The 22,056-nt window shown below is 40.4% G+C and overlaps 1 protein-coding gene across 6 annotated transcripts in view; it reads left to right on the plus strand.

The window, feature by feature from the left end:
- Positions 1–22,056, plus strand: part of LOC123981641 (metal transporter CNNM3) — a 74,006-nt gene that overhangs the window by 6,411 nt on the left and 45,539 nt on the right. For 3 of the 6 annotated variants that reach the window (XM_046066643.1, XM_046066642.1, XM_046066644.1), the window contains exons 8-10: positions 1,306–1,402; positions 2,171–2,301; positions 2,881–3,007. In XM_046066643.1, coding sequence (XP_045922599.1) covers positions 1,306–1,402; positions 2,171–2,301; positions 2,881–3,007 — 355 coding nt within the window. Of the gene's footprint in view, positions 1–1,305; positions 1,403–2,170; positions 2,302–2,880; positions 3,008–3,238; positions 3,460–5,312; positions 9,471–17,084; positions 17,185–22,056 lie in introns of those variants that run through there. The other 3 variants (XM_046066647.1, XM_046066645.1, XM_046066646.1) reach the window with 3 other exon arrangements.

Here is a 22,056-nt window from a genome sequence, read left to right on the forward strand (position 1 = left end):
ATCCAATTGAAAATCTTTGGAGGGAGCTTAAAATTTGAGTTGCCAGGCGACAACCTCGGAACCTGAATGATTTGGAGGCTGTCTGCAGGGAGGAGTGGGCCAACATCCCTGCCGAAATGTGCACAAACCTTGTCACCAACTATAAAAACCGTTTGACATCTGTGCTGGCCAATAATGGCTTTTCTACAAAATATTAACATGCTGTTTGTCCAGGGGGTCAAATACTTGTTTTTCCTCATCAGATGGTTATCAATTTTAATAAATTCATATGATGTGATTTTCTGGAATTTTCTTTGGGATTCTGTCTTTCACTGTTAGAATGTACATATGATTAAAATTATAGATCGTTGCATTCTTTGTAAGTGGGCAAACCTGCAAAATCAGCAAGGGGTCAAATACTTATTTCCCCCACTGTATGTGTGTGTTCACACTGAAAGAACAGACGCTGAAGTCTCAGATTTAAAGCAGAAGTCCCTGTAGGTTAACCCTGCAGGTTCAACATCTGCACGTTTTAAGAAAATCATTAGACATTCGGCTCGACATTTTGGGAAATAATTCTTATTCACTTTCTTGCGCAGAGTTAGATGAGAAGATAAATGGTTCAAAAGGTAACAGTAAGGAAAATAAGGCCCTGACTTTTTGTACGCGGTTTGACTTTTCTTCCACACGGTTCACTGTTCATCAGGTCTCTAAAACCAAACATTTTTATAAAAACTCCTGCCAGGGTGATGATTTTAAGACACTCGGGTTGCAGTGTTGTCGTGTAGACAGTGAAACCAGAATTTTCTGCTTTTTAACGTGAGAGTGTGCACAGTTATCTGCTGTGTATGTGCACCACTGCCTGCTTTGTTTACTTGGCTTTACAGTTAGGGTCATATCGCCGCCTGGTGGTTTGGCGTGGGCTTGACAGCGCTTGATTGCCTGTTTTTGCGTTCAACCTGAGCTACTAATGGGGTGAACTTGTCCTTTTAAGAGTCTGATCGCAAAGTTAACACAAAAAATAACATAAATCTCAGTAAAACTTTATCACATGAAAGGTCAGCGTGTTGTTATAATAGCAGACGTCTATGTGTTTCAAAAGGAGGGAACAAATCACACGAATCAGCTATAAATATAACTTGTGTTTTTATGAATCTTATTTATTTTCATGATAACAAATAACTGCAGCATGTGGAGAAAAATGTGGGCAAAACACATTCTCAAGAAAAGAAATACATGTTTGTGTTCATAGTTTCCAAAATTCAAGAAGCACAAAGCGAGAGTTTGGCCTGACGGTCCACATGCTTCCTGTTTGTTTGTTGTCAGGGTCGTGTGGAGGTGGAGATCGGTAAAGAGGGGCTGAAGTTTGAGAATGGGGCTTTCACATACTACGGCGTGTCTGCTCTAACGCTGCCATCTTCAGGTGAGATCACGAACAGCAGGAAGAAGCGATCCTCAACTTTCAAACACATTTTGCTTTGAGCTTTTCACAACACAGAAACATGTCTCTATACCGCAAATTAGCGAGAGAATAACATAAACCAGAGGGTCTGCTTCTCCCTCGCTTAGAGACGCCTTTAACCGGAAACCGTTGACTCTCGTTGAAGCCACCAGACTCCCTTGACAAAAAACTTAATTTTACCTCACAGAACACGGGAGTTGCCGGCTTGTTTGTTTGTGTTATTGTGTGACTTTTGTGGGGTTTTTTTGATGTATTGTGTGAATTTGGTGTTTTCAAAGTCTCACAACAACACAAATAAACTTGCCGATCGAGGCAGCGGTAGACCAGAGAGGTAAAATGACAGTTTTTGTCAGTGGAGTCTGGTGGCTTTGATGAGAACAATACAACAACTGTTTGTGGTAAACCAAAAAAGGATCTTACTACTTCGATGGGAAGGATTACGTTGCAGCCCCGTTTCCCTGCTGCTGACTGCAACGTAAGGGACTCCCTCAGTACTGGACCACTTAAAAATGTGTCCCAATCAGTCACATAGACAAAAAAAAAAAGAGGTTGAACTTCCCCTTGTTGTGCAGTCATAACAGGAAGCATACAGTTGTTTAAAATGAATGATGAAGCAGAATTCCTCTGTGTTTACATAACTCAGGTTTATATGAGTCACCACGTGGCTATAAAAAGAAGACGTCTGCAGATATTGTGCTGACTGCTCTTGTGCTGTGTGTGTGATTACAGTGCACCAGTCTCCAGTGTCGACCCAGCGTCACTCTCCCAGGGATCCCTTTGACTCAGCAGAAGCTACAAGCTCGTCCAGCTATTGTCCCGACTACACCGTCCGAGCGCTCACAGACCTGCAGCTCATTCGGGTGGGTGTGTGTGTCTGTGTGATCTTGGGGCTGCTTCCGACCAAAGCCCGGCACATGAACGCATTATTTGAACTGGATATCAGACTCCAAGACGTTACACTAGGATGACGCACATGAGAATATATTTTATACGCGTCACACTGTAAGCAACAGGTACCGCCGAGGGCAAATATACCGCTTTGGTGACTAAAGACATCCCGTGCTCTGATGATTACAAATCTCTTCAACTATTTTATCTCTTCTTCTTTATTTGCAAAAGAGCAATGGACAACATATAACTTATATCTTCTTGCTTAACCAGAAACAGTCGCTACATCGCTCTCGTCAAAGCCACCAGACTCCCTTGACAAAAAAAACATCATTTCACTTTGCAGAGCACGGGAGTTGCAGTTCTACCGCAGCGGTAGAGGTAAAATTACTACTTTTTTTTCAAGGGAGTCTGGTGGCTTTGACGAGAGCGATAACTGTTTCTGGTTGGTTCTAAAGTTAGTTAGAATTTGTTCTGTAATGCCAAATTGGGAGAAATCTTATCCTCTTCCTATCTTAACTTAAGACTTGTTGTCACTTGTGTTTTTGCAGGTGACACGTCTCCAGTATTTGAACGCGCTCATGGCGTCGCGGGTCGGCCAGAGTCCAGATCCTCCTGAGATTAAGATCCTGCCCAACAGTCAGACCAAGCTGCTCAACGACAGGAACACCACACAAGGTAGCTCTGCTGTAAATCGCTGTCTGACCTCCGGGGCCCGCTGCCCCGTGGATCCTCAACGCTAACATTTATTGCTGATGATAAATCACACTGAAACTCTTCTGAACACGGCTTTAAAATACGTCTTTGTAGTATTGCTTATCTGTTTGACTGCAGCTGAACTAAAATAATCTTCTCTTTCTTTTCCCTCCTTGCGTGCCTCCGTGTCTCCTCTCTCCTCTGCCCGTCCAGAGTTCCCTGTAAACTTTTCATTCTTTGACACCATTGAAAACTACTGTTAGTATTTATTTGCATGAGGTAAATGAAATGCAGCCTGTTCATACAGCACAGTTTGTGAGATTTCGTAACCTCTGTTCCTCCATCCATCATTCATTCTTGCATTCCTTGTTTCTGCTTTTCTCTGAAAACCATCTCACCTCTCTCTGTTCGGGTAGGTAGACTCCCACAGATCTGGTCCGTCTCTAACACGCCTGATCTAATTCACCCTGTCCCTTCCCCTCGAGCATATTAAAATTAAATACAGTGACGAGACGGCGCAAAAGGGACGAGAAACAGCCTCAATTAGCCGGCTTGTTAAACTAGTCTGGTATTTAGAACACGACGATTTCTCGCGTGGTGTTTCAACGCATAATCTGCTTTTTGCGTGTCATTTCACGCCATGTAGCCTGACTTATATTGTGCCACTTCACGCCAACTGGATGTAAACACAAACGTCAGAGTAAGGAGGTGGATGGAAGGCGAAGACTTCAGAAACGACATTGATTTTTGTTTGTAGTTAAGTTACGTAGGTTGTGTAAGTTACGAAAGTTAAGTGACGCAGTTACCTTTAAATAGCCCGGGCTTTTATTTGCTAAAATCACTGAATTGACCCTTCCTATATTTGGGACAGGCCTTTAATTCCTTTCACACAAAACTGAAATAGGCTTCTATGAAACAGTTTATTTATTTAAAATGTTATATTACTTGTATAAAAATGATCAAATGTTCATACTGACATATTGATCACACGTTTAAACATTAATATTTGTATTAATGATCTAGGCAGCTTAGAAGCAGCTAAACCCCACGGGGTTTAAGAGGTTTTATACATCCAAAGAAGTAATATAAAAAACAGACCAGGCGTTTAATGGAGACCTGCGTTTATTTCTCAAAATGTGTTCCAGGCCAGGACTATTTGGGCCATTAATTGAAGCTTTACGGTATTTTAACCCAAAGGACCCTAGTTTTCCATTTGTGCCGAAATCTATGTCAGTGAGTGTTTGCTGGTCGACCCTGCAGCTGCAGATATGGTAACCTCCTTTGTGGTGCGGTGTAGTGTGGGGACAAAACAGCGTGAAAATGACACGTGGAAAGCTTAAAATGTGTGACATGACCAGGCAGATTTCCTTTAAAGGGTCTTGCTATGCGCCACCCCATGATATGACGTTGGTTTAACAACACAGATGTTTCCTTACTGGAAGTCCAGAGAGCCAAAGTCGTGTCAAAGTCACTTCCTGTCTAGCCTCTGCTCCACTAGCTTCTCTCACCGGTGTTCCTGGAGTTCACTTTCTATATTCTCAGATTAATCTGCTGCTCTACAGCAACACATTAAAACCTTTTGTGAAGTTAAACAACAATTACTTTGTGAGCACAGAAAAAAAAACTACAGCTTTAACAGCACGGGTACTTCTGTCGTCGTCGTAACCTGGCTGTCTGCTGGTTAAAAACTTCTGCAGCGTTCAGACACGCGACTCGCTCGTGAACTCGCCTCTTCTGTCAGGCGGACGTCTTGTCACTGTGTGTGGCTGCAGCTCAGTGTGTTTCTCCACCGGTGTTTTTGAGGGCGTGCCACGCTATATATATATATATATATAACACTAAAGGAGAGGGGAAAAAGCCAAAAAGCAGAATATGACCTCTCTATAACACGGCGCCCCCCCGTCCCAACATGCAACACTGCGTGAGATACCTTCATATTCCCTATAAAGAGCGATATTAGACGTATGAAGCGAGTCATAAACTACTGCTGAGAACGGCTCTGGATCTTTGAAATGGGGTTTTGAATGAACTCTTTGTGCTTGTGGTGGAAGTTCTGGTTTCTCTTCGCAACAAGAACGACTTCTTCTTCTGTTCCTTAAACTCCGGCGCTTCTTCGTCTCCTTTGTGTTGTCTTTCCTTGTCAGCATGTCAGCCGTTGTGTCCTCCCCTCCCGTCTATATTCCCTCCCCTCCGTCGCTTTAACGCCCTCTGTGTGTGGTTTGCCTCGGCGTGATGTCATCACCCCTCACTCACGCCCCGCTCTCCTCTCATTGGTCGGGTTCCACAGGTGGCAGTAGAACGCAGGAGACCTCCACAGAAGACGAGTCTCATGAGTAACGCGGTTCTGTCTGCCCCGCTGTTAAAGACCTCCTTCAACCACATAGAGATTTTAGTTTGTTGTTTGTTTTTTACTGATGAATCATCTATGGCTGGAACGTAGTTATTGGACAAGACTGGAGTGATTTTTATCTGAAGATTCGCCGCTCACACTTCTCATCTCCATCCCGATTCATGTATGTGCTTTTTATTGCATTTATAATCCTAAGTTTTTTTTATACACTATAGACTATATGGGTGTGTATATATAATATATAAATACATTTTATTTTAATTTGGCGGTGCCTTCCTTCCAGGTTTAGCCTTTCGTACCAAGCGCTGCATTGCCATTCCTCACTTTTGCCTGTCTGGGTGCCAAAGCTTACGTTTGTGTGTTTGTGTGTGTGTGTGTGTGTGTGTGTGTGTGTGTGTGTGTACTGAAGAATCCGTCCGTTTGAGACACTAAAAACACACAAGTTGGCTAAAAGCAGATTTGCACATTAAATGTGTGCCCTGTTGATAGTATGAAGCCGTTAAGGTACGTCCGGATTTTAAACCCACACACAACACTGCAGCCAGACGTAGAGGTGCGTTTGCTCGCGTGTGTGTAACCAAAAAAATGATTTCATCTTTGAGCTTTCAATGGCTGATGGTTAGTTTATACTTTAAATCTTCAAGTTAAAAGAAGTGTTGCGTAAAGGTCTTCCAGAGTGGCCCAGGACGTGATGCAAAGTTCAAAAATTAAAAGCATTAAACGCTCCGTGCTAACAGAGAGTCAGTATTTTGATAATTAATTAATTTATTAGTCATTTTTCATGCAGAAAAACTCTGTCTTGCGTGATAATAAACTGAATATCTTTGGGTTTTGGACTGTCTGTCAGGCAAAACAAGACATTTGAAGATGTCATCTTGGGCTTTAAGACAAATGTGATTAGAAATTTTAATAGATCAAATGATTAACAGAGAAAATAATCTCCAGACTAATGAAAATAATTTTCCGTCGCAGCCCTAGTTGTATTTTAAAGGCCAATTTATACTTCTGCGCCGATTCTACGCCGTAGCCTGGCGCGCATCTCCCCCAAAATGCCGCCATTGTAGCAGCCCAAACCAACAATGGCTAAACCCAAAACACTAACGCGCAAGTGTAAATGCTCACGACGGCGTAGACTTGACGCAAAAGTATAAATTGGCCTTATCGTATTTCAGGTTGTGTATTTTTTGCCAAACAGTATCTCAGAATGAGCTTCATTGAAGTGTGTAGTTTGACTCTGCAGCGAAACCGACCTTCAGGCGAGCAGCAGGACTGACGGAGATGATTGGTCAGCAGGGCTGTGTATGAAACCTCAGTGCTGTTGTTTTTGGTGCCAACTCATCAGATGGCATCAATCTGGTCAGATTCATAATTTAGTGTTTTTTTAATATGAGATAATCCCTGATTGTTTCAGTTATTTTAAGGATTTTAGACTGTATTTATTCGGGCGATGTTCTTTTTTTAGACTATATTTAGTTCTGTATTTTGATGGTTAGATGAAACAAGCATTTCTGACATTTTTATTGCCACAGCTATTTATCAAATATCAAATAACCAGCAGATTAATTGATAATAAAATAATTGTTTGTTGCACATGTTTATATGTCTCAAAGTATTAAAAGATATTTAAAAACCTTTTTCGATACCAAAACTCAGATAGCAGCACTACACTAACCCAGTCCTACTGTATAGTCTAATTACTGTAATTGATCACCAGGAAATCTAACAATGATTTTGATCATCAATCGATCCTAAAAGTCATTTTTCAAGCGAAAATGCCAAAACATGTGCAGGTTCCATCTACTTTAGATCATCGTAATCTGAATACATCTTTGGGTCTTGGATTGTTTGTCACAGACGTCACTTTGGGCTTTAAGAAATAGTGATTATTGTTTTGGTATTTTGTCACTATATTCTTACCTTTTTATAGAGAGAATAGCAAAAAAAAATGAGGGAGAGTATTGGTTAATAAAAACGTTCCTTGCAGCTCCATGTTCCTATCCTGGGATAGATTAAGGATAAAGCTGGAGATATTCTACAACGTTGTTAATAAATCCTATAAAAACAAAACAACACCAACAACGTACTCTGTCAGTGACTCCTGCTGAAGACGTAAATATTTAACACCTCACAAATACATTTTACAATTGTGCATTTGTTAGGGACTATTTTCAGCGGCGAGCTCTGCGGCGTTCAGTGAAGCTTTTTAGGATTTGTTGACGTTGAGAAAAATCTAGAATATCACCAGACTTTTCCTTAAATGTAAACGTGGCGGTGCTTCTAAAAAGACGTTGATTGTATGACGAGTCGTGTCGACCCAGGTTGATGCGCTTTGATATTTGAGGGGAGCCCCAAGACAAACACATTAAGCAAGGCATCGGAGAATCTGTGGTCCAGCAGAGGGCGCTATTATTCTGAAGCCTGCACTTCATCTCATGTAATTTAAACCCTGGCACAGGAATTCAGATTAACAGTAAATCAGCATGTGGTCAGATTCAGCTGTAAACATCCCTTTATTCGGCCAAGGAGATTCATGTTTCCTACAAATCTTAAAGCACCTTGTTTGTTATCCTGTCTGATATATTTGAGTCCTGTTCACATTCCAGTACATGTTCACATCTGTCTGTTTTTATCTGTCTATGAATGTGTGTGTTTGTGTGTGTGAGACATACAGTATTTCACTAATACATGTCAGCAAGCAAGCATCCAGCCTTCCTCTTAACTCCCATATGTGTATGTTGATACCATAACATGCATTTTAAGCATCCGTCAGTCATTCTTGCATGTGTGTAAACGTGTGAAATATGTCAGAAGTTATCTAAACTACCCCCCTTGTGCTCCCTGTGTTTGTACATTAATATATTATAATGATTAGGAGGAAAAGGGCGAGGCAGAATCTCTCCACAACAAAACAGTGGTCAGGTTTGGATTCTCCAAGTTTTATTTTAATGTCATACTCGCGCGCCCAAATGTACGTTGAGAAAGTCGCTGTGATCATTCCTCCTATGCATACTGGTTAGAAAGCGACTCCTTTTGTAGTGCGGCTACAAAAAAGTTTAAAAAGTTGAGGACAAACGGAAACGGGGGATAACGGTGGAGGCTATCGGACAGCCTTTCCTGCATTCACTACGTTGCACTTTAGTGGTTCACACATAAATAGGAAAAGGAGCTTTAAAGAGCTGACTGAAGTGGGTGTGAATGTTGGATTGCGGGTTTCAGATAGTTACAGAACTATGAAGAAGGCAAGAAGGTGGTAGAGGAAGTTATCTGACCCATAACCATGACCTAATCTGACCCCGTCCATAACCTTATCTAAACCCTAACCATGACCTAATCCAAGCTCTAACCATTACCTCATCAATACCGTAACCTAACCTAAGCTCTACCCGTAATCTTCAGTGTAGTCGCAGCACAGAGGGGATTTCCTCCAAACAGTTCCACTCTCCCAGCATACATACAGAAGGGTATGTGAGTACTGCATTAAAGTAAAGAAATCCGAGCTGAACATTGACGCAGCAGCAGCGAGGTTGCGTGGGAGTCGGCTCTGCGCCAGCTGCGTTCGCACATTAGCACCTTTTCTGTCTCTTTGCATTTGGATTCCACTTGTTTGTTTGATTTTGCCATATTCCAGGAGACGTTTTTGATTCTGAGTAAATATTTTTCAGCTGTTTACTTTTTACTTTGAAACTTCATTTCTTTGGTATCGGAAGACTGAATGTAAAAAGATAATCATTACTTTGTGCTACTTATACTGATTGATATAGATGCTGGTTGGGGGTGATGTGGAGAACTGTGTATTAATATATGACTGCTTAGAGTATAATTCAAGGATGTAGTTTTTTAGGTAATTGGTCTCAGTTTTCAGGTACAGCAACACTGTTACTACAAGAGTTATTGAGGACTAAACTGTTAAGTCAATTACTCTTTCTGTCCAGGTTACATTTGTATAGAAACTCTCAATTTTGTTATTATTATTATTATTATTATTATTATTATTTTAGGGTATGCTGCCGGTTTTGGGTGTATTGAGACTCCATTGCATTTAACACTTTCAATAATCAAGTTTCTTAGGAAATAAACTCAATCCTGTTCAAAATGTGTTATTTTTGTTTGCCTTTTCTGTTCCCACACAGACACACACCTTTTATTTAGACATGTCGCGTCCCACGGCAGAGCGCCCCAGACTTAGGAGGCAGCTGCAACTACGTCTAACTGCAACTCTAACAAGGTCCTCTAAAAAGAGATGCCGTAACCACAAAAACCATCAAAAGGGTCAAAACACAATAAAGCCAAACAGCTTATTTCCATTGTGGTCGTCAGCTGCCCCCTCAGATGTTATTCCCCACTGTTTGTCGTCATGTCGTTTTGCCACTCGTCGGTACGAACCCTATGGCGTCAAACTTCTGAAGCCGTGCTAAAGATATTGAGCTTGACTGAGGCTACATCCACACTTCTACGTTTTAGTTTTTAAACGCAGACCTTTTGCTACGTGTACACCTCCCGTCCAAATTTAAAACGGCGAATCCGAAGACCTAAAACGGAGGAGTTTGGAAATGTGGCCGACCCCGTTTTTGTTGGATTTGGACTTGGATTAGTAAGAACAACATACAGATGGAACACAGGGCTGATGGTTGCTGATAATGGGCACCTGCACGCCTCTGTAGATATTCCATTACAAATCAACCGTTTGCAGCAACAACAAGTCATTTACAACATTAAAAGTGTCTACTCTGTATTTCTGATCAATTTTATGTTATTTTAATGGCCAAAAAATTTACTTTTCATTCAAAAAACAAGGACATTCATTGTCCAAGCTTTTGACTGGCAGTGAAACACATTTGCACTCGGTTGTCAGTTTATTACGTACACCGAGCTTAAACTAATGCAATCTAATACTATAAATAAGGATAGACAACATTTTTAGTAGGGACGTAACTTAAGCCATTAATTGGCTGAAAATAGCAAAAAAAAAAAAAACACTTTCAGTGTTCGGCCTAATAAGTAAAAAGACTGAATAATTTTCATCAAACATGTCGCCAGTGTGGAAGCATTTCAAAGCGTCCGAGAAAGACGCAAAAATGCCCGTTTGCAGACTCTGTTCTGCTGAATTGTCTCCGAGCACATCCACTCCATCTGGCTGACTTCTTAGTAAAGGTAACAAACGGTCTGACCTGTTTATGAGAAGGTGATTAAGCTAGCCGCACCTAAATTTGTAGTGCACACATATTCTAGCCTTTATGGTAAATCCACTGAAACGGACCAGTGCGAGCTGACAGGCAGGTTAGAGACTTTATCCTGTCAGTTTGTCTCTTTAGTATGAGAGTCCTGCCTGAAGAGAGGCTGTGAAGTCTTCATGTTACGCCGGACGAGAACCACATACAACATTATTTATCAAGTTGGGTCGGACTGGATGAATTTAGCGTGAGGAGGAAACACATGTCAACGTCCTGTTTTCAAAATAAGGCGTCTATAGAGGATGGAAATAAGATTAATTGGATTATATTCACAGAAAGTATAAAACATATTCCATGTGTCCATAAAAAGTAAATGGACACATGGTTCTGTATTTGGGAAATTTTTTCATTATATTCGGCTTCGATCAAGAATTTTCTTTTCGGTGCGTCCCTAATTTTTAGAGTCACCTCTTTAGCTGCTAAATGCTCCACTGTGTTCACCAGCTCATCTCTTACTGGGTCAGTCTGCTGCTTGCAGTTGAGCAGGTTGAGTGAATCACAACAGGAAAAGCTGCAGCCGGACTGCGAAGCTGAGAAGCCGCAGATTTAGCTGGTAATTCACTTCTCGCTACGAACGAAACTTGAAATATTGATTTCAGCCGCTTTAATTTTGTGTCAACAAGGCACAAACCAAAACCACAGTATCACATCAGCACGACTGCACAATACAGAAACAAAACAACCCAGCTTGAACTTTTGAAAGCCTCTGAGGTTTAGGTGCTTAGTTCCCCTTAAGCATTTACACTTTACTAACCAGGACACTTTCAATTTATATCATCAGAAGACAAAAGCAACTTGGTCATATTTATTTGACTTATATTTATTTGATTAACTGATGTTTAATATTTCAATCAAGAATGCACAAACCAGACAATTCAGTCCAGACGCACTCTGCGTTTATAGGCCTACTAAAAGGTTTCAGAGTGGCGGTCAGGGGACTTCTGATCTCACAGAACTTGCATGATCAAACGTGACTTCAGACAGAAACAAACATGGAGGCAGACTGTCGTGGTCTGCTGTTTGCACCTAGTGATGTTACATCTGACACAGAAGCTCCGATCCTTGCTTCAAACTCCTTAAGTCCTTTCACCGAACCACTGCCTCGTAGCTTGCATCGTTACGTCACTAGTGACGTTAAAATGACGTGTTAAGCAAACACACTGGTTCACTCAGGTAGAGAAACACATGGCTGCTTTGACAGGTTTGACAGCATAACTGCACACCAGCCACTGATGTTTAGAGATTTAGCCATTAAGGACTGAACGCACGCTAAACTTAGATACAACAATACGAATTTTATTACTTAAGTACATTTACTATGGAATACTTCTATACCTTCACTTGAGTAGAATTACTTTTTTGAGGCAAAGTTAAAGTGTACAATATTTAAAACCAATCACTTAACATTCTTGCAATATCATGGTGAAATGACAGAGCTGTTGCTCTTTGAGTAGGAAGACTGGGGTTTAAATTTGCCATTAATGAGACCGAGATCTCGCCATCAAGTCTCAATTATGATTCCTGCTGCTAATTGCTTTGTCTCACCCATTTTTTAGGACCAAAATATGAGAAACCGGTTGTAACTACAACACTAAAATTAAGGCTAAGCAATTTTTTTTTTTTCTCCTGAGCTGTAAAAGCGCAACCAATGAATGCAATAAATTGTCCTCTGGGTTTGGTATTAAAGAGGTGCTATTATGCTCATTTTCAGGTTCAAAATCCTATTTAGGGGTTGTACCACAACGGTCTAATTTCCAAAAAACACCTATTTTTTTGTTTTCATACTGCACATTGCTGCAGCTCCTCTTTTCATCCTGTGTTGAAGGCTTCGTTTTAGCTGTGGAGTGATACATCTCGTCTCTAAATGATCTTTGTTGGGAGTTGCACATTTACAGTTCCTAGTTAAGGACTACTAGCCAATCAGAAGCAGAGAAGGGCGGGCCAATGAGAAGAGAAGAGGGCCAATGAGTGTTTTTGAGGGCGTGTCAGACTAGCCGCTTGGCGAGAGTTATATGAGGCGCATTTAGCTTTCATCCCTGTGACGTCACAGGGATCAAAGGGAAGCGGCTGGACTACAAACAGCTGTTTTCAGGCAGTTCAGAGTTTTCTGTGGGAGATGGGAACTCCCTTTGGCCTGGACTTTGGGCTTTTTCACTTTGCAAACCTGTAACATGCACAAAAAAGAGCTATAACTCAATAAAGGAGAGGGAAAAAAACAAAAAGCATAATTACCACCTCTTTAACGTATAAGCCGAATAGCATTTTGAGGTTGTCAGCTTTGTTGCATTACATCTTCACCAGCAGATGGTGAATGAAGCTCATGGTGAAGCTCCGAGTACTGAACCATTTTCGACAAAGCAATAATGCTTCAGAAGCTTCATTCACTAGTTGCGCTTGTGTTTGCAAACAGAGAATCAAACTGTGGATGAACTCGAGGCTGAGAAGAGAGAATCAACATGTTTATACATTTTAGAACATACACAACACGCTGGTGACACTTCCCGGTCAGCTCGATCTCATTGGCTGTTTTCGGGATTCTGATCGAGGTCTCCCCGATTTCAAATCCTGCGATTTGAACCTTCGATCCGCTCTGCAAGCTTAAGATTATGTCTGTAAACCCCTCACACTACAGATCATTTGGGCCAATAATCGGTTTCGATCAGCCTTGAATCTCTTCTGCAATTCTTGAATTGGACCCTCTGGTGTGCAGCCCGTATAAATCAGACATGTGACACTCCATCTAACCGCTATGGTACCATTTGGTAACAACTGTCATAATCAAACATGTTGTGAAATCTCGTAATCATCGAGATAGTAAGTCATATTTACAAGATAAGGTCTGAATGCAGTGTGCTTCTGTGTGTTTATATCAATACTACTGCAGTGCGAGAGGCAGAAGCCGGAAACATTTTTCTATTATTTAACTTATGCAATCACTTACTGTAATTAAGGTGACTTGTCTTTTCTATTATAGTTCTATTATGTCGTTACACATAATTTTGACAATAAATGCACTTTTCATCGATTTGGATTTCCAATTGTTTGTTTTCCTTTTTCACATAAATATATGTATATGTTTTTTATCAAATAAAAATGTCCCCAATTTGTATTCGTTCGTATTTAGAGAAATCGCTTGAGACATTTTTCCTCGTTGCTGTAATGAGACTGAGAACAAACCTTATCAGCCTCTATCACAAGGACAGAAGAGACAGACCGTGACGTCTCTGGAAAATCAGTGAATGGATATTTCCACTGACCGCTTGCACTATGTGAGGAGTAAAGATCGCTTGTGTGTCTTTGAGAGACGGATAAATTTACATCGTTTTAAACATCTGGTTAGAATCGGTTTTTAATCCGCCTTGAATGTTTCTGGTGTGTCACACTGTGGGCGTGTCTGCTCTGCTTTGTTCATTTAGTTCTCAGTCAGTCCTGTTTCTGTGGATTTTGGATCACCTGTTTATTTGGACTCTTGTTATTTTGGATTATGGATTCAGCCACTCGGTTGTAAGTGCGCTCGCTTTTGTTTGCTGGAATTAAACCTTCTTTGAACTGCACTCGCTTGCTCTGTGTCCTGCATTTGGGTCCTCCAACTTGCTCACCCCCTCACAACACTGACATGGTGTAAACATCAATTTGACCCTCTCATCTCTCCTCCCTGATAACAGTTAATAATAAATGACTTACACCTGCTCAGGGGAGGTGTTGAATTTAAAGTGGTCATATTATGCAGGATCATCATTTAATTTAGGGGTTGTACCAGAACAGGTTTACATGCTTTCATTTAAAAAAAAAAACCCATTATTTTTGTCGTACTGCACATAGCTGCAGCTCCTCTTTTTACCCCGTGTGCTGAATGCTCTGTTTTACTTACGGAGTGAAGCATCTCACTTCTATTAGATCTTTGATGAGAGTTGCACATGCGCATTTAAGGACTACTAGCCAATCAGAAGCAGAGTAGGGCGGGTCGTGAGAAGCCACGGTTCAGCTGTACATGTTCCTGAACCAGCTTCGCAACCTACACTGGAGCAAGACGATTCAGAGAAGTAGTTATTAATCTGTAACAAACTGATCTTTCAAAGAAAAAAGATGGCAACAAACAAACGCACGTGTACATTTTCAGCTGAGGACTGCGGCTTACTTTGGCTTCAACTCAACAATCAATCACGATTTCAGTTAAATGCTAAAGTTGCTGTTACTGTTACCTTGTCTGGCAGAACACCAGCTCTACTTTCTGATCAGGTGCTGCCGTGCTGTTGCCGAGGCGTCATAAGTTTTACGGTGGACGGACGGTAACATTACAGAGTTGTTGTTTTCTTTAGCTTGAAATAATCCCATACTTTGGACACTTTCTTCTTTACATCGATGAATTTTATTAATCGATTTTATCGATTTAATCTATGAAACGTTTCAGCCCTACAAAAGAGCTGTTTTCAGGCAGTTTTCTGTGGGAACTCCCTGTGGGGAATATGACATTTTTAAGTTCTGTCTTAACCCTAAGTTGTAATTAATTTGTATGGTGCACGTTATAGCCAAACTCCTGCACCATGTTCAAACTATGTTATGTTTGAACTTAGTTATAGCTGGTGGAAAAGGCTGCTGATACAAACAGGATTAAATTAGTGTTTGTCGAGGTTCAGCCGGCATCAGAGGCTCTGTAATTTTAGAAGCTAAACTCACTGTATAGGATGTGGCTTTAAAGCCTACGTTAAAATTAGCCACACTAAACCACAATCGTCCTTGGAGTAGAAGTTAAGATGCTGAACCTCAACGTCACCATCTTTCTACCCTAATTTCCTTTTACTACTCAACCATACTATGATAGACTGATTAATCAGGCCGAAACTGTCATTTTGAGATAATCATCATCAGTTGATACCTGCGCTCACAAGGCCGATAAACAGGAAGGTTCTGCGGAGACGTCTGCAGGCAGTGTGACTGCTGTGGAACGATGTTGGCGTTCCCCTTGCGAGTTTTAAGAAGGTGGGAATGCATCACATTTTATCTCCTGGAAGGGCATGTCTTGTCATGTCACCTACGATAAGGAACCCCCCCCCCTCCTCCTTTGTTTTGTGTTTTTGATCTCGTTGCTTTTAAGCCCACAGCTTTACTGCTTCTGTTCACGCTCACTGCGGTCATAAGTGAAACTCATGAGCTGAAGTGGATTAATAGTTTCCAGTTCCGAAGGGAAGCCAAAACTTCAAGCCTGCCGGAAGTCTGTTAAATGACCTCTCTTTGCCTTAAGTCACTTCATGTTTTTAGATTGTTCTCTAAAACTATTTTGTTTCCTTTCAGATGTCTTGTTGCTTCATTATAAATGTGGTTTTCAGATCCTCCTCTCCAAAAACAACTGGATAAAGTAGAATTTTGTTGTCATTGTACATGTGTACTTAAGAAAACGTTCTTGTGTACCAAAACTTCCTATTTATGTGACTGAACGCAGCCTTTCACACGTGTGCACCACAGTCCTTGACTGAACTTTTAGTTGTGACACAAAGTGAAAGTCGAATTGTGGGAATGTAGGTCGAGATGTGAATTGTAACAAATGACTTGAGTGTGCTGTCTCCTGAGATGCGGACAAACTCTGGGGCAATATTCTGTACTTTTAGTTGACTTATTTGAATTATTTATTTTGTCTTTTATTGTTGTGTACACTACCATACTTTTGCAGTATGTGTATGTATTTAGTTATTCACTTTTTGGTTTGAGTCAGGGTTAACTATGCAACATCATGCCATAATTTCTTCTGTTTTTATATCTACATGTATTTAAAATCTGACTTGGAGCTTGACTGGCAACTTGTTATCTATTATTTGTTTGGAAATTCAGTAAATGAAGTTTTAGGGGTTAAAAATAAACTTAAAAAGAAAAGGTGTGGGGGTTTACCAGACGAGAAGCCGCTAGTCTTGTACCAGACAGGGAAATACTGTATGTTGTATGGAAATGTTGTAATGTGGAGTCTAATCCATACTAGATATAGCTATATGTGTTAGGATTTGGTTTTTGTACTGTTGTTTTTCCTGTGTTTATTTGATATTGTCTTGGTTTGGAGTTTTGTAATCTAGTTTATTATTTTGGTTCTTTTGTTTTTAGTTTCTTAGTCACTGTCTTGTCTCTCATCTTAATTCTTCTTCCTGCACCTTGGTTCTTGTTTTAGTATTTACTTCAGGTTCCTTGTCTACATTATTTTGGGTCTAGTCTCTAGTCTCCCTCGTGTTTCCCTGTTTCTGTTTGGACAGCTTTTGTGTTTCTGGACTTTGTCATCAGCCACTCAGTTTGTAAGTGTGCTCGCTTTTTGTTGCCTTGAATAATGTGTAATCTGTGTGCAGATGTGTTTCTGCAGAAGCCCTGATTTCATGTTTATTACCTAAAAATAGGGTAATAACTTTATTCACTTCTAAAACACTGGAATATAGGTCCCCTTTTTGTTATTTAACAGGAGACATTTCTGGATTTTTTTGCTTTTTTCCACATGCATTAGGTGGGTGATCGGAAAAAGGTGATTATGTGCATCAGCAACATGTTTCCCTCAGGAGCCGGTGGAGACCAACAAACAGAGTTAGAAGAGGGTGAATAATTGGTTTCACATTTGTCAGGTGACACAAACACAACTCCAAATGAATGATGACAAGGTTGCTCTGTAGCTGCTGGATGTGTAACATACAGGTGCATCTCAAACCAGACTGAGAGATTAAAGTCTCAGGAAACCTTTGCAGAGGTTTTAAGTTAACTAGCTGATTAGAGCTCTTCTCAGGTCCACGTTTCTGTAGTATACATTTTTTGAATATGATACATTTGGAGATACTGGATGTTATCACCTGGCTCAAGTGGCCACAACAAAAGGGAGACGCACCATGGCAACCATTTAGTAAAATTTGTTTATTTAAACCAAAATGAACCAAATTAAGACTTGTGCCAAAGTAAAAGTGTCAGGCATGTTGTGTTATGATTATTATCATATGTTGCCATTTTTCACACAGCAGTAGCGACTGTGTTTGCGACCCGACCTTTCTTTCCTCGTGAGAGGGAAGAATTTAGAAAGTTGCGTGGCGCTGCGGGGAGCCCCCAGCTGCAGTAGCGCATGGATCGTGCGTAATATTCATCCAGCCAGAGGGAACGATCACGAACCGTTCACAGTGCGTCGGTCGTACTAGTGACACAACCTGTACCGGAGAGAGAGTGGGGCTGACCAGGGACGGGAGATCGCGTGGCGACTGGCCCGCTGCGGACTGTCGGTGATCGTTCCCTCTGTCTGGATGAAGTCTGACGCACCTGATTTTACGCATGGATCCATGATGATAGAGAAATGTAGAGATTAATGTCAATAAAGCAAGCTGTCAATATTTAAGAGACCCCCAGATATATCACAAATCATGCTTCGAGGGGAGGTGATGTCTTATTTAGGGGAGCTAAGCTCCTCCCGGCTCCCCTGTAGTTCGCACCCTGTCTGTGGTTTCAGTCATGCCCGAGCAGGACGATGGATTCATGGAAAATGGGTGTAAAGGTGTTGTAATGCGCAAGAAGCAAGAAAACTACAACTAAAACAGCATGTCCAGAAACCAAGGCAAAGGTGGAACCTGTGGAGGGAAAAAGAGTGCAATCACCCTCAGGGATAGAGATTGGCCACGCCCACACATGACCCCACAGGGCGTCAGGTGGAGTTTTGATTTCCATGAGTTGTAAACCATAGCCTAATCATCAAGATTATAATGAGAAAAAGGCTTGAAATATTTTACTGCATGTGTAATGGATCTAGAATATACGAACACAAAATAACTTTTCCATTACATGAAGTTCTTTTAAGCTTCAAAGGATGATGATGTTTTCCTGTAGAAGCCTTCATTTATGTTGATTACAATTGTAGAAACGTTTTGTAAATCGTTCGGTGCCAATTTAGGTCATTTTGTTGCACACAGCCATAGTAACACTTTAAAACAGTCTTAACACTTGTGAGCAGTGAAAGGATGGCCTCTCTTTCAAGGGCATTCAACAACAACAAGTTACCTCTGTGTAGGTGTCATGTACACAACTACCACTTCCTGCCCACAGGGCTTTTTGCCAGACAATCAAGTCACATATTTTATAGTAGCCTACATTTCATCATCTCCTGCTGGTGTGATACAAATGATGCGTTTCTGAATGTGTACTCTCTTTACCGGGCTAAACTCATTAAAGGTGCAACAAAAGGAACACATTATTATAACTGCTGTATTTTTATTACTCTGTCTGTTACCTTCTGTTTTGGAAATCCCCCCCCGTAATTTTCCCGTAATTTCCCCACCCCACGTTTGTGGTCGGTAAAATGCACACAGAGGTAAGGAGGCTTGATTAATAAAATCAACTCACGGATTTTCCTAAAAGATTGCATCATATTGCCAGCCTTACCTCCGATTTGAAACTTAAACAAATGAAGCCAGAGAGAGTTTTAGGCGTTTGATACTAAAACTGTGGACAGCTAAGAACAAGCAGCACTTTATCACACACACTTAAGTCATTTGATTGCAGTTTAAGATTGTGGCTCTTCCCTTTTGATCGCTGGCAGTTACTTTGGTATACTATAAAAGCTGTATAAACGGGAAAAGGTGAGCGCTGTGGTCAGCATAACACTCAGCATGCAAGGCTGTGGCTATTTCCTGAAGCAGTACGGACCAGTACAAACTTAGGTATATACCAAGTAACCAGCTCATCATGCCTGAACAGTTAAAGTAAAGTGTGCTTTAGTGTCACGTTTCACAAGGAGACCGTTTTTTTAAACCATGCACTGTGTCAAAGCTGGTTTCTGTTATCTTAACCTCAAGACAAAGTTATTAAGGTTGGTTAACCCTGATTCAGTGATCTCTGACATATCTCTCTAACCTGCAGAGAACCATCCTAACACAGTCTTTTTATTTTTCCTAAATCTTTAATACATAATTAGCACGAGAGGAAAAACAACGGCATGTGACCACATCTACAGAAGTAAATATCAGCCGGCTTTTGGAGGCCGATGACCTTTAAAAGGGAAAGAGCTTTGTATGTGATCATAATGTCAACTCAGGAGATCCTGAAACAAGAATCATCTGTTTCTTGTGGAATCTTGTCTGATATATATATATATAAGTGAAAGCAGCTGAAATATTGGTTTCAAGTGGTCAAAGTAGTTGTAATTTCAGTAACAACTGTTACTCATCCTCACCACCCACGTGTTGTTCGGGTAACTCTCCCAAATTTAAGAAAAACAAACATATTTTGTCAAAAACAAGTATTCCAAGCAATTGATTGCTGGATAAAACTCTTGTCATGAGACGGGTTCAAATGGAGATGACAAAACACAAATGTTACATAAATGTATTGGGTCGTTTGTTTATGTTTCCAGGCTTGTCTCACTGAAATTATAGATCTGTTTTACAAAGGAGACCAGGGCCGGTATTTATCAAGCTTCTCAAAGTGCCATTTTAGTCTTAAGTGCTGAAAATTCATGAAATTTACTCCTACTTTCAAACTTAAGTATAAAAGCAAGTTATCAAATTTCTTAACAAGGTCTCTCAAGTGGTTAGGAGCTGCCAGAAGGGGCTTGTGATGGCGCTGTGGAGACAGAGACATGCGCAAATATTTCAGGGGGGGAAGAATGTTTCTGAATTAGTTGACTTATTAGTTGATTATTTTTGTCAGCGCAATTGATGGCACTCTTCTAAATATCAACATTTTTATCTTTCATTTTCAATGTGTACATCAAAATGTATTCTCTTAAAAAGTCTTTATTGTTAAATGTGTGTTGAATGTAAACTCCTCTTAGGAATTTCACCTTTCAATGTGAACTTATCTGAGAATTTTCTTAAAAAAGGAAATCTATTCTGTGTCGTCATCCAAAATCCCGCTTGCGGCACAGCAAATTGTTGAGAATCAGCAATGAGACTAACATTTAAGATTTACTCCTACACTTCACTTAAATTAGGACTGTTCTTACGAGTAATTCTGGGAAATATAATAAAGTGACACGTGTAGAATTGAGTAACATTAAAATGAACAGAGAAAACATTTGCACCCAGACAACTCAATAGATTTCACTGTAGTTTTAAAATCGTTTTGGGTCTCCATGTATTGAAGTTTAAGATCAGGAATATTTATTGGAGGCGGTGTGTATATAAAGCAGGACAATTCACTTTTGAATATTATACCTAGTGGTGAGTAAGAGAGTTTGTAATGAATCTATCACGCTATCTAGCATGTGAAGAAAAAAGGTTGGGATTGAGAAGCCGTCATTGAACAGAGGAGGGGGTCTACGCCGCCACTTATCCCCCACTTACAATGCTGTCCTTTCATCACTTCCCAGGAAACTCATTCTGACTTTGGTCGCCCCCTCATGTTTCTTCTAGTGCTTCTAAGCGGTCACTTTATCAATAATTCAGTTAAATATGTCCAGGTGGACAGGCAAAAAATTGACGTTTACATTTTTGACGTTAATGATTTCCAAATGACTTTTATAATCCTTAGCTTTGTTCTTTTTCCCTCTGGCCCCCCTGAGGTTGACATTTGTGGTTTTAAGTGAAATATCTCAACTATTTCACAGATTGCTGTAAAAGTTTATTCATGCTCCCCAAAGCTAAATTGTTTTAGTGGGAGTTTTAATTCCACTAGCCCTTTGTCCTCCTTATACTTCAACCAGACTTCAGAGTTTCCCAGCAAGGACTCATTCAGGCCTTCATTTGCATGTGTAGACCTTCTGCAATACTGTATATGAAATGCGGTGTCTATAAACATTATGAAACAGCAACAAGTGTTTCTCAACATGAAATATTCTCAACTACAATATTTTCCATCACAGGATGACCAGAACTACTTGAGACAGAAACCACACAACACATTTTGTCTCTTATCATGCGTCATGTTGGATAGTTACGGCATGTTAAGATATATTTTTACCGTAACATTTTCACTCACCCTCAACTAACTTACCAACTAATCAGTGCCTAAACGTGAAGATGGGGATGTGGGGATTTTTTCTCCTGTGTTACTGGCACTGACACTTCCTTAATAAAACCACATGAAATCAGTTAGTTAGAAAAGAGTAAAACAGTGAACTGGAAGCTGATGAGATTTAACATTCTTGTCTGTATTTCATTTTTATTTCTGCAAACAAAGGAAACCCTTGTTTTTACAAACTCACTCACCCACTGACCTCTAACCACAACCATGGTGACCTATGACATGGTCCCCTGGCAAACATCATAAATCCTCATGTTAAGTGAGAAGAGATTCAAAAGTGTCAAAAGGTAACGACAACATCGGACACATTAAATGTGTGTTCAAATATTTTCTCATGCAATACCATCTCCTTCTCCTTAAACTCTTTAAATATGACTGTGGCACCTTTTCTCACCTCAATGATAAATTAATTAATTATAAGTCAGACTTTAATAGCTACTGTGTTGCTCCATGTTCAAAATTCAGAATCTCTCCCACATCTTTGTTCT

The sequence above is a fragment of the Micropterus dolomieu genome, linkage group LG13 (genome assembly GCF_021292245.1).
Source record: "Micropterus dolomieu isolate WLL.071019.BEF.003 ecotype Adirondacks linkage group LG13, ASM2129224v1, whole genome shotgun sequence".
NCBI classification, from domain to species: Eukaryota; Metazoa; Chordata; class Actinopteri; order Centrarchiformes; family Centrarchidae; genus Micropterus; species Micropterus dolomieu.